General features: G+C 33.9%; 1 protein-coding gene across 1 annotated transcript; it reads left to right on the top strand.

Annotated features, from left to right (window-relative positions):
• The first annotated feature begins 5,156 nt into the window (after positions 1–5,156).
• Positions 5,157–6,278, top strand: LOC145807139 (protein FAR1-RELATED SEQUENCE 5-like). Its single transcript, XM_082905073.1, has one exon. The coding sequence runs from the start codon at positions 5,157–5,159 to the stop codon at positions 6,276–6,278; it is 1,122 nt and encodes a 373-aa protein (XP_082761199.1).
• The last annotated feature ends 7,756 nt before the right edge of the window (positions 6,279–14,034 follow it).

The following is a 14,034-nucleotide window of genomic DNA, read 5'->3' as shown; positions in this document are numbered from 1 at the left end:
ATGACTTCCAAAATGTTGGAAACTAGACTAATAAGTTCAAAGAGGGACAAAGATACAAAGTACCCACCTTTTCCATCAAAGGATAACAAACAGCTCCAAAATATGGAAACTCGTCAACTAGTGGTTTGAAAATTAATCTGAAAACTCCCGTGAATCCAATATTTCGACCTAGATGAAAATATATACGAAAAAGTATTAAAGTGACATCTTATGGTAAAATTCCAATAACCGAACATTCTTTACTTTATATCACGTTATCCAATTTTTTAGTCACCTATTATTCTTCAAAGAGATTGAAAGAGAACACATTGATTATCTATAAAATAAGTATTAGAAGTACTATACACACAAAAAATAAATAAATAATATAAATAAATAAATAAAAAGTGAAAATAAAATAAATTTGAGAGTAGTTTTGTAATAGTTTTGCTACTAGGAAAAAGTTTTATTGATATGAGAAATAAGTTGAAGATCACCTGTATAGGTAATCCAATGCCGACTCTAGTTTTAACATCAAGTATGATACTTTTCCTGTATGGTGAACTGCCAGTCTCCTTGCTGTACTGGTTTATTGTATGGTGAACTGTTCTGGTTTCTGATTTCAAGTAGGCTCTGCTGTTTTGAACTGCCATTCTGGTTGCTGCTATTTGAGGTGTTTTGTTTGCCTTAGTTTTGGTGTGGCCTCAACTGTTGGCCTTGTCTGGTTCTGCTAATCCAGCTTCTGCTTATTCTAGTTTCCCTATCTATCTGTGCTGTTCTTTGTTTGATTTGTGGGTGGCTGTTCTTTGTTTGACCTGTTATTTGGGGGTTGTTATTTAGATGCCATTGCATTGCTCTTGTAGTTTGGTTATAAGTTGGAATGTTCATCAGTTTTCCCAAGAAAACATGCATGGAATTCTTTGAAGCCCAATTTCTGTTGTGCCAATGTTCTATTTAAGGATATTTTTTGGCTTATCGGATGCCACTGCCAGTGTTATGTCAAGGCCATGCTTCCATAGCACTTTTTGTTATCTTAGTAATATCAGATGCCTGCTCTGCATAAGTATTCCTGCTCTGGGTGTTGTGTCTGGTTGTTGGTTGGTCTGTTTTTTTCTTTTTTTCTTTTTTCTCGACTTCCTCATCAAAGATCAAACAGAAATCAAACAAACCTGTGAATTGTGTAGCCACAGTACCAAGAGTCAACTTTTAAAACTTGAGAGATGATAAGATAACTGATCTATATTGTTCAAGAATTGGCTTAGCAGAACTTCGAATTAGCTCTGATGTTGCTTATGCCACCATGTGTCAAAAATGAAGTAATTTAAGTAAAATAAAATAAAATGCTTTCATTATCATCACATTGAATCCAAAAACAAATAAAAGGGTAAACTACCAATATGTCCTAATAGCTGTCATTATTAGCATCATCAATGATCTTCATCGATATAGGGTGTGGTCCACATTACATCAAGTTAAATCTATACCAAACATTCAAATTCTAGGAACTTTTCTACGTATAAATAATTTATGTTAAGCAAGAATTATAACCAAAGCCATAGTTGTTGTCATTTATAATTACTCACTTTATGATATATAACTTCATGTAACTATAAAATATGGATTGATGTTGGCTCAAATCATTTGGAAAATCCACTCCCACATTTTTATTATATTTTGATTTTTTTTGGAAAATAAAAAGCTAGCACAAAAGAAGAAGAAAATTATGTGAATGTGCTTTGCTTTCTATAACGTTGAAACCATCATATTTCCTTAATGTTATGTTTGGATCATGGATTTAGCTAAGGATTTGGAAATGGAAAGGGAAAGGGAAAGGGAAAGGGAAAGGGAAAAGGTGTGTTGAATGTAATTATAAGAACATTTGTTTATTTAATTTTTTTTGTATATATTTTTATTTAATTTTTTGTTGAAGTGGTCAAACGGTTGGTTGTGGTACATTTGTTTAAGTGTTTATTTATGTAATGGTTATTGAGACTTTGAACAAAGATAGTAGACTTTCATCTTTGTTATTGTTTATGCAGTTTGTTAATGTCAAAAGATGTGCAAAATAATATTTTTCGTACATAGATTCTTTCTTTTCTCCCCACAATCATTAATTTCCTTGCGTATTGTCTTCTTTACTAACTCTATTTCAATGTTCTATTTTCGTTTGTTATAGGTCCTCAATTTCTCCATCTTAACGTAGAAGTAAAGCTATACCTCCTCCATCCCTTCGTCTTTAGCAGTTGCATTAGCAGGTGTGTTTTTTAATTTATTTGCTTTTAATTAATAGAAGGGCACTGGCGGGTGTGCTATTTTATTTATTTGTGCTGTCTTTTTTTTATTTATTTGTTTATTTTAATTGATAGCAGGGCACTGGCGGATGTGCTACGTTATTTATTTGTGCTGGCTTTTTTTTTATTTATTTGTGTTGTCTTTTTTTATTTATTTGTTTATTTTAATTGATAGCAGGGCACTGGCGGGTGTGCTATTTTATTTATTTGTGCCGTCTTTTTTTATTTATTTGTTTATTTTAATTGATAGCAGGGCACTGGCGGGTGTGCTACGTTATTTATTTGTGCTGTCTTTTTTTATTTATTTGTTTATTTTAATTGATAGCAGGGCACTGGTGGGTGTGCTATTTTATTTATTTGTGCTGTCTTTTTTTATTCATTTGTTTATTTTAATTGATAGCAGGGCACTGACGGGTGTGCTATTTTATTTATTTGTGCTGTCTTTTTTATTTATTTGTTTATTTTAATTGATAGCAGGGCACTGGCAGGTGTGCTTTTATTTTGTTTGTATATTTTAATTGATAGTAGGATACTTGCGGGTGTACTGTCTTTTTTTTAGAGGGAGAAGATGTCACAAGAGAAAGATTGAATTCATTTTTGGTTGAACTCAAATTTGTTGAATGACATGTAAATGTCTGGAAATTCTAAACTGATACTTTTGCTTCCCACACACGACAAAAATAAACATAATTTTGAGGGAGTAGAGAAATGTACATGTTTGAAAAGAAAGAACTCTAGGGCAAATACATCACAAGAGAGTCTGGTTCAAGTAAATTCATTAATTTTTATAGACATTTGAAAATTCTATACTGAGATTTTTGCCTACAGCCACCCATCACAGACGAAGCATGAATCCTCTAGAGTGTTTATTTTATTTTATTTTCAAGTGATTCTACATATATAATAATTGCTTCCAAAATTGTGTTGTAAGTAGTAGAGAGAATAAGCTATGGAGGGGATGTAAAATGAGAAGACAAATAGTTGTAGTCCTATTTAAACCCTCTTTAGGGATAATAAACGAGCTGAACAGTTGATTATTATAACTTGCTTTGATAACTTTAGCGAATTTTAAAATTTGTTCAACTTTGGTTCGTTAAATTTTCGAGTCGATATCAAATGAGTTTTTCTCAAGCCGACCTGAAGTAGTTTGGTAGTTTTAGATTCATCAAACAGAGCTGAACAAGCAATTGACTATTCAAGTTTGGCTTATTTACTTAACGAACTGAGCTCGAACGAGTTTTTAATGAGCTGAACATAAGTCGAGCTCAAGTTGTTTGGTTCGTTTATCACTCCTAAAGTTGTTGAAAAAGTTGCCAATGGCTGGCGGATGGCGATAGCTGGCAACAAAGGTTGGTAGCGGTAAGGTGGGACAAATAGGTGACACGTGTATAATTAGGTGATATTTGGACAAATAATTAGAAAAGTACGTGACATGTGTATAGATAAATAACATTTGAGCATATAGATAAATTTTTGGACAGATAACCTCCTTTTCATTTGAACACGTGTATAAATTTTTTTTTCATTCGAGGGTATAACCTCCTTTTGCTTTCTATTGATGTTTTTATTTTCACTACCATTTTCATTTATATTAAAAAAAAAGTAATTTGCTTGATAGGGATATACATAATATCACTTTTTCCTGAATAATTTTTGATAAGGATATCCCCTAGTATATCAAAAAATTTGCCCTATGTTTATGTGTGTTGTAATTATAAGAACTCTCTCGATTCTTATTTACTTGGAATGGTGATCCATAAATATATGGGTCCCTCTTATTTTCATAATTAATAGATCTATAAGATGAAAGATTATATCTATAGTATTTTGAAAATTCTCATTTTGATTTGGTAATGAATATACTTCGTAGTCGTTTTGTTTTTTGTAATGAATTAATAGGTCTTTTTCATATGAATTCTCTTTGTTTAAATATTGATTTTGAATTGTACGACATTGATTGATTCTATTTTTTCATCTTGCTACTATTAATCTAGACCATCTAATCTGAGATAAATGGTATTGATAATGACCTTTTAACCAGTTTTTCCATTGATTTAGTCCAGAATTCCGAAGTTTCTTAGGTCTTAATTCATAATGAATTATTCCTTGTTTTCCAAAATAATCTTTTATTGAAGTCTTAAGAAAAAAAGACGTTCCGTGATATTGAAGAATAGATCTTAACTTATACAAGGAGGATAAGTCAAAAAAATTTTGTGAATTCTAATTACTAACATTATATATAGTCGAAATAAAATTCATTTTATTTTTATTTGTTTTATTAATTCTTTGCTATAAAGTTATAAGTTTGATTAATTATTTGCTATAAGTTGGACAGTGTATAAAGTTATACTTGCGGGTGTGTTTTAGAGCAATCCAAATACCTAAAAATAACCCAAGTCAATTAAGAAAAATACCAAAGAACCCAAATGAATTGCCTTAATGAGTCTCCATATATTTTTATTTATTTGCTTTTTCCTTTTCTTTGTTTCTATTTATTGTGTTTCTATTGATCAACCAATATTTTGATTGTTGATTACAGAATCATTCTCTATTTATTTTGATTTTCAATAACAATGTCATTAATGGCAAGTTATTGAATGTTTTCAATAACTATGTCATTAAATCTATGTACATTATTCTATTATTGTTTTTGTCTGTTATTTGCTCTTTTACAAAATTCTCTTATGTGATTTTAGGAATTTTCATTCATTTTATAAGATAATGTTATGCTTTTCGTATTGTTTTTGATGTAGTTATCATGGATCCTTTTGGATGTACCAAATTTGAGCGTAAGCTTGAAGATGACGAAGTTTGTGGGAATAAAGAAGAATTAGGTTCCCATGCAAATGACCCTATTCAAAGTTTAACCAAGAATGAGTTCTTGAAATGCAATTCAATTCAGAAGAGGATGCCAATGATTTCTATAATCAATATGCTAAAGTTGTGGGATTTAGCATTAGGAAAGACACGCGAACAATGCAGGCAACAAAGGTTCTTAGTAGAAAATGGGTATGCTCAAGGCAAGGCCAAAGAGCAACGCAACACTTGGCCCGTATTGATCGGAAAAGAGCTGCCAGGGCATTGACTAGAGTTGGTTGTGATGCTCATTTCCGCATAAGGTACAATCTGGATGTAGGCAAATACATTGTCACTCACTTTAACATGGAACATAACCATCCATTGGCAACATCACCATGTGTGCCATTTCTTCGGTCGCATAGGTTTGTAAAGATCCCCGACAAAGCTCAAGTAAAGACTTTGCACGATGTTGGTGTCAAGACAAGCCAGATAATGGATTTGTTGGTGCAACAATCTGGGTCTTTCGCAAATGTGGGCTTTATTCACAAGGATTTGTACAATTATATTCAAGCCGAGCGCAAAGTAGAAACGAAGGATAGTGATGCGGAGTGTGCTTTGGCTTACTTATGTGCAAAAGCTGATGGTGATCCTTACTTCTTTTACAAGTATGACAAGGATCAAGAGAATCGGCTTGACAAATTGTTTTGGGCAGATTCAAGGTCTCGCCTAGACTATGCTGCATTTGGTGACGTGTTGGTCTTTGATACAACTTATAAAACGAATGCATATAACAAACCTGTTGTTATTTTCGCCGGGGTCAATAACCATTTTGAAACCACCATATTTGCATGCAACTTGCTTGTTGATGAGACAATTGCAACATACACATGGGTTTTGCAAAAGTTGTTAGAGGCCATGGATAACAAAAGACCGGTGTCAGTGTTGACAGATGGGGATATGGCCATGCGTGAGGCAATACAAAAAGTCTTCCCGAGTGCCAAGCATCGTCTATGTAATTGGCATATGCACAGAAATGCCAAGCGAAATGTTCGAGTCGATGGATTCGAGGGACATTTCAAGCATCTCATGGATCTTGATGCGAATGAGGTTGTATTTGAGGAAGCTTGGCGTACGATGGTCAGAAAATATGGCCTTCAAAATAATAAGTGGGTATCAGACACCTACAACAACAAAGGCATGTGGGCTTAGTCATATTTGCGTGGTCATTTTTTTGCTGGAATGAAGAGCAGTCAGCGTTGTGAGGGTATGCATGCTTTTTTCAATGAGCGCCTCAAACGAAAATTGAAACTATTCGAATTTGTTAGATGTTTTGACATGGCCCTTTATTGATTATGGAACAAAGAAGCGGATGCCGAGGCAAAAACTGACAACAGTGATCCTTGTCTTACCACAGCACTTCAGCCTCTAGAGAAACATGCAGCAACCATCTTTACCAGACGTTTGTTCTTAATGTTCCGTAATGAAATAATTGAGGAAGCATTGTTGATTTTTGATGGAAGGAAAGAGGAGTTCGATCATCGCATATACAAATTTTCAAAGTACACTGAATTTGGTTCCACATGGGAAGTGTCACACCATTCTGCAACTAGCATAATGAAATGTAGTTGCAAAAAGTTTGAGTTATTTGGACTTCCTTGCAGCCACATGATTTCTGTGATGAAATGTGAACACATGACAGAAATTCCCCCAAGTTGTGTGATGCATCGTTGGACAAAGCAAGCAAGAAAGGTTGGTGAACAACATTGCCAAGCCCAATTCTCTAGCACTCTCACACAGGAGACACGTTTTGGGGTTCTTTGCTCTTCTTTTACTGAAATGTGTTACTATGCCTCACAAACATCTAAAGGATTTGAAGAGGCTAGGAATGCATTTTTCACTATGACATGTCGGATGAAGCAGCTTTGCATGGCCAAGGGAACTAACGTTGATGAAGGAAAAAGTTCATTGCCGCCATTTGGGGTTGGGGATCCGAAAGTAATGAACACGAAGGGGAATACTGGGGGATCCTACATGGCTAAACCTCGAAAGCCAAGGCGATGCCAATGTTACAGGTATACATTATATTGTGCTTTGTGTCTTAATTTTGTTATTGTGAGGTAGTATTGGCATTTTTGTTCTCTTTAATGATTGGTGATTTACTTGACAATGTAGGGTCGTCGGCCACACAAGGAGAACTTGCCCCCAAAATGAACATAAAACGGGACAAGTGGGTAGCAATTTGTTTGAGGAATACGATGATTATGATCCAATTGGTACTCCCACCCCTTTTACACCGAAGCGTCCCAGGAATAATATGAGGCCATGTAAGACCCACCCTGTGAAGAGACGACTTTTTGTCACTAAAGTGGATACGTCTCCAGTGCAGTTGAGCAAGGATGTTAATGACTTGCGTAGTTGCGATGCACAAGTCGTCCAAAATTCAGCGTTCACTGATGCGGATACATCTCTAGGTGATTACTTTTATGGCATCTTTTTAGTTCAAATTATGTTCATTTTGCTTACATTTGCTTTGCAAATTTTATGTGTGGCTGTTAATTCTAATTTCTTGATATGCCAAGATAGATTTTAGCTAGAACATTGATATGTCATAAGTAATTATGATGTTTACAACTTGATTATGAAAATAAATAATTTACGAACAAAAAATGACAAAAGAGTGTGTAATGACCAATATATCAAAATTCAATTTGTTATGATTTGAATCATAGATTTGAAGTGAACAAACCTTAACAACAATATAATTTGTTTTTGCAGGTGTTGCTGTGGGTAATAGTTGATATGATCGCGTGGGTGATATTGGGAGCTAAACTAATATTTTTTTTTAAAAAAAATTTTTGAGGACTTAAATCTGTTAGTATTTTGTATAAATACTCTTAAATGATGGTTGATGGATATTTGTTTTGCTGTATGGAAGTTTATATTTTGTATGCACACTTCTTTTTTTTCTTAAAGAAAGAATTTTGTTAAGGGAAGAGATGGAAAATAATGCATGACTGATTTTGTAAGGAATTATCATTCACCAAACGAGGTTGTAAGAAATCGTACACTACCTTGCAGTAGTAACTCGCTTTTCAATATTGTTGATCTTCCGTCCAGGTTCATCAAAAGACACTTCAAGATGTATATATGTGTGTGGTTTTAATATCGTTGATGGATCAATTCTTTAAGATGTATATATGTGTGAGGTTTTAATATAAATTTTAGACCACAGTTGCACTAGCAAAGGCTATGAAGCCATTTTGTTTAGTGTTTTTGCTCATTTTCGAAGCAAATGCGCAACAGCAAGCACTACTACAAAAATAGTTAAAGATCACACTTTGACAAAAAAAAAATATCTCACTTTTATTGGAAGTGTGATAAAAAAAATTAGATTGATATTTTAATCACACTTAATTTGATTGAGTGTGATAATATTTATTTTTTATGTCACTTTTCAATTAAGTGTGATTATATATATATTTTTAATCACACCTTCTAATTAAAGTGTGATTATATATACACTACTACTTTTTAATCACACTTTTTAAACAAGTGTGATTATATATATATTTTTTAATCACACATTCTAATTAAAGTGTGATTATTTATATATTTTTTAATCACACCTTCTAATTAAAGTGTGATTATATATACACTACTACTTTTTAATCACACTTTTTAAATAGGTGTGATTATATATATATATTTTTAACCACACATTCTAATTAAAGTGTGATTATTTATATATTTTTTAATCACACATTCTAATTAAAGTGTGATTATATATACACTACTACTTTTTAATCACACTTTTTAAATAAGTGTGATTATATATATATTTTTTAATCACACATTTTAATTAAAGTGTGATTATATATACATTACTACTTTTTAATCACACTTTTTAAATAAGTGTAATTATATATATATATATATTTAATCACACTCCCTAAATAGGTGTGATTGTATAAAATATTTCAATTTGATTTATATACAATTCCCAAATCCGCGCCTCTATTCTACCCATGAATGATAGAGACGACTTACTACTAGAAAAGGAGGATTTAGACACGGAACTTTTTCACCCATTTTCTCATCTTCCTATCTCTCTGTCTCTGTCTCTTTTCTCTCTCTTTCTCTCTCTCTCTCTCACTCATCACTCTTCTCTATCTGTCTGTCTCTCTCTTTCTCTCTGTGTCTCTGTCTCTCTTATTTTTCTCTCTCTCACTCATCACTCTTCTCTGTCTGTCTGTCTGTCTATCTCTCTCTCTCTTTCTCTTTCTGTGTCTCTCGTCTATCTCTCTTCTGTCTATCTCTCTTATCTCTTCTCTCTCTGTCTCTCTTCTCTATCTCTCTTCTCTTTATCTCTCTTGCTCATCTCTCTCTGTCTCTCTCTCATTTGTCTTTTTTCGCTCTTTTTTTCTCTCCTCTCTTTGTCTATATCTTTTCACCCATTTTTTCATCTTCCTCTCTCTCTTCTCTTTCTCTCTCTCGCTCATCACTCTTTTCTTTCTGTCTATCTGTCTCTCTCTCTCTGTGTCTCTCACTCATCTATCTCTTCTCTCATCTCTTTTCTTTCCCTGCCTCTTCGCTCATCTCTCTCCTCTCTATCTCTCACATCTCTCTCTGTCTCTCTCGTTCATCTCTCTTCTCTCTATCTCTCTCTCTGTCTCTCTCGTTTATCTCTCTTCTCTCTATGTCTCTCTCACTCATCTCTCTTCTCTTTATCTCTCTTTCTGTCTCTCTCGTTCATCTCTCTTCTCTCTTTGTCTTTTTTTCTGTCTCTCACTCTCTATCTCTTTATCTTTTTGTCCCTCTCTCTCTCTCTTCTCTTTCTCTCTCTCCCTCTCTCTCTCCCACTGTGTTCGCGTTGCTCACTTTCTCCCTTCCGTCTTCTCTATTTACTGAGCTCCCTCTCGATTTATCTATCCACTAGAAGAAAATGCACTTTTAGCGACCACTTTGTCTCTCTCTCGCTCATCACTCTGTCTTTGTCTCTCTCTCTCTTTCTCTTCTCTATTTGTCTTTCACTCATCTCTCTCTCTCTCACCACCCATCTCTTTTACCACATTCACCACTACTGCAAACGCCATTCCACTACCACCATTACTGCCACTGTCGCCACTTCACCTCTACGACTACCATTACTACTACCATTGCCACCACTACCACTACTACTACCATTACCTCTCCTTCACCCTTGCCACTTCATCTACTCTACCGCTACCACAACTTCACCACTAATCTCCTTCGCTACCACCACCACCACCACCATCATCTCTTATCCACCACCTTCACCACTACTACCACTACTACTACCATTACCTCTCCTTCACCCTTGCCACTTCATCTACTCTACCACTACCACAACTTCAAAACTAATCTCCTTCGTTGACACCACCACCACCACCATCATCGTCTCTTATCCACCACTTTCACCACTACTGCCACACTCTCTCCTCTACCACAAAAAATTAGTTCATGATTTTTAATAACAAAAAAAAAATGGGCCGTAGAAAAATATTTTTCATTGACCACAGAAAATTAACTTTTATTTTAGTGAAAAATATTTTTCATTAAAATATTACCCCTACTTCTACCAAATAAAAAATAATAATATTTTTTTCATTAAAATAAAAATGAAACAAATAAATTTTCAATCTTAGTAACTAAAAAAAAAAATTAAAAAAAAAAATTATTTAACTACCAAAAAATATATATTTTAACAAAAAATAAATTTTTTTGACGATGGCAACCCTCGTCGCAAAAAAAAAAGAAAGAAGTTAAATGACATTATTTTGTTATTTAAATTTCATTTCTGACAAAAAAAAAATTTATTTTTTACCCCTACTTCTACCAAATAAAAAATAATAATATATTTTTTTCATTAAAATAAAAATGAAACAAATAAATTTTCAATCTTAGTAACTAAAGAAAAAGGATTTTTTTTAAAAAAAAAATTCATTAACTACAAAAAAATATATATTTTAACAAAAAATAATTTTTTTTGACGACGACAACCGCCGTCACAAAAAAAAAAGAAGTTAAACAACATTATTTTATTTAAATTTCATTTCTAACAAAAAAAAATATATTTTTTATTCCCACCCCTTTTTGTTTTCCATTCCCGCTCCCCCCCCCAAAACAAAAAAATCCCCAATCTCAAACCCAAAAATCTCTTCTTACCCCCTCTCTCTCTCTCTCGATCGACGGCGAGCGGCGGAGGAGTAGCCGAAAGGGCAAATGAGCCCTAGCCGTTCGCCATTGCACAGCTCGCAGTCTCTCTCTCTCTCTCTCTCTCTCTCTCTCTGTGTTCTATCCAGGTAACATTCTCTTCCGTCATTCCACTATTTCCTCTTGCCATTGACTTTTATCAGCTGAAAAATGTTCACTCGTTGTGTTGAATCCGAATACATGTCTCTACAATGAAAATACTTATAGCTTCTACTTTTAAATTATGAATTTTTAACTAAACTACACCAAACACTATTTATTGTATTGTTGTATCTCCAAAATAGCTCTGGCTATATACAATGTAGAAAATGTGTTACTCTTGGTTCATATATCTTAACTTGTATGGATTGGTATAATGCTTGTTTATATAATCCGTAGCTGTGGTGGTTTTTCTTTACACCCAAGAATCTCTGACATCAAACTATCCTAAGAGGAAGGAAGGAGAGCTCTAAAAAAAAAAAAAATCAGCAATATTATAAATTCAGAATTTATTTAAAAATAACAATTAATGATTTAAATTTATTTCACTCGTGGACCTCACACTTCATGAATTTAATCTCCACCATACATCCCTATTCTGAGTAAATTCTGAGACCCTAATTCTGATATCTCAAACTTCTCCAAAAACATTATAGCAGATCCTTTTTGTTAATGTGATCCACCAAGAAAAGAAACAAACAAAATGAGGAGAAACCAACAAAATACAAACTATTTGGATGGGTCATGTGATTCTTGAGACCCTGTAACAAATGATTCCACCTGCCAATAAAAGTAGGAATTTCATTCTTCTTATATATTTGCTTCCAAAACAAGCCCAAGCCTTAGCCGGAGCCGAAGTACAAGATTTTTTAAGTCGTGATCTATATTATATGAATTCTTTGAAATAAATCAAAAAATTGTATCGGACATTGTAGTATGAGATATGTATCTGATACTTCATTAGACACTTCTTATATATTTGTATCTAACATTATCTTATACGTATGATGTATCATTTGTTGTGTAATTACTATAAAATATTTTTTTTATTTTTTTATTTTTTATATTGTAGGTTAATAGATTAAAAATATAAAAATATAATTCTTTTTTGGTTTAGAGACCAGATCCTTTACAGCAAAGTAGCTTGAGCTGGTTTTCTGTTGCTTCTGATGGTCCTGGATCTGTCTCTCCTCCCATCCAGTGGCTTCTGTTGAAAGGAGGTGAAAGTTAGTTATTAATGTTGGAACAATCTTCTGTGTAAATAAAATAACTTGAAATAAATTCAAACAAAATAAATAAATAACATACCAGATTTATTTATCGAACCGAATTAAAATTAAGACCAAGTTGAGTGTGTGACACTCTGTCCTTAAGACAGATTCGCCCCGCTACGGTGTTTACGGTTGAGTGGCGTCTATCTCCCAGGATACAATGATCTTCACAAATTTGTAGAAGCACTTCAAACAAATTTGTCTGGCGAACTAGAACCTTGTGTTCTATAACTCTCTGAAATTTATTCCTAATATTTTATATGAAGAATAATGCACTAAAAGAAAATGGACAGCAAAGAGACAAGAATTTCAGACTGAATTTTTTCGGATCCATCAAAATTGGAATGGGGCTGCCTTTATATAGGCTTTGTTGGCACCTATTCAATTTGAATAGAAAAGGTATAAAGAAGGGACATACCTATTCCTTTAAAATAAAGAGACACCATGAAAGGTTTGCACCCTTTCATTCAAATGGAGGTTTGACCCTTCCTTTAAAACAAAAAGACACCATGAAAGGTTACACCATTTCATTCAAAATGGAGTCTATTTCAATTCACAACCACCTCTTTATAAATTTTCCAACAATCTCCCACATGAATGAAATTGACAGAGAGAAAATGCAACAACATGATGTAAATACAGATAGTACAGAAATTGGAAATATTCTGCAAATGATAGGTAGCTTTTGGCTTTGAACCTTCCCTTGTAAGATACTATCGGATTTACTAGCTAACCAGTGAACATGATGTCTTGAACTGTTCAGCTATTTGTGTAAATCAAGACAATAGAACTCACACAGTATATTCCCAGACACAGTTTAGTTCTCACTATTGTGTTCATTTTGGCCCTGAACAACCTGGTCTTTCATGAGTGTTCTAGAGAATTGTAGCCCTTCACAAATCTCATAGAACCGGCCCAGGTCACACTCACATAGGTGATTCTTATGAAGAGTATCCTGCCATACTCCACTAGGTTTACCTAGATATAAGAATCATTAAAATTTTACTTAACCTTTAACGCTGCAGACATCACTATTTCATCAAAGAAATGGGTAGGAGTTAGACTCCCCAGTGATCCTTCTGAGTCAATCACAACTCAGTTATCCCTTTGAACCTAGATCTTGGGATCTCCAGTCAACTAGGTTGGGTTGCCATTGTGGTAACTCTTATTTAATAGGCCCATTCCCCTCGATGAATTCTCAACTAACTCTCTTGCTAACCCTTTGGTTAGTGGATCCGCTATGTTGTCTTTAGACTTAACATATTCTATGGAAATAATTCCATTAGAGAGTAGTTGTCTCACGGTGTTATGTCGACGACGAATGTGTCGTGACTTACCGTTATACATATGACTCTGTGCTCTACCTATAGCTGATTGACTATCGCAATGTATGCATATAGCAGGCACCGGTTTTGGCCATATTGGAATATCTTCAAGGAAGTGGCGATATAGCAGCCGCCCCACCAAGAGTAAAGACATAC

This window comes from Camellia sinensis, chromosome 14, assembly GCF_055761805.1.
Source record: "Camellia sinensis isolate YWXY chromosome 14, ASM5576180v1, whole genome shotgun sequence".
Classification (NCBI taxonomy): Eukaryota; Viridiplantae; Streptophyta; class Magnoliopsida; order Ericales; family Theaceae; genus Camellia; species Camellia sinensis.
The sequence above is the reverse complement of the archived record's forward strand: the minus strand, read 5'-3'. Positions and strand labels throughout refer to the sequence as shown.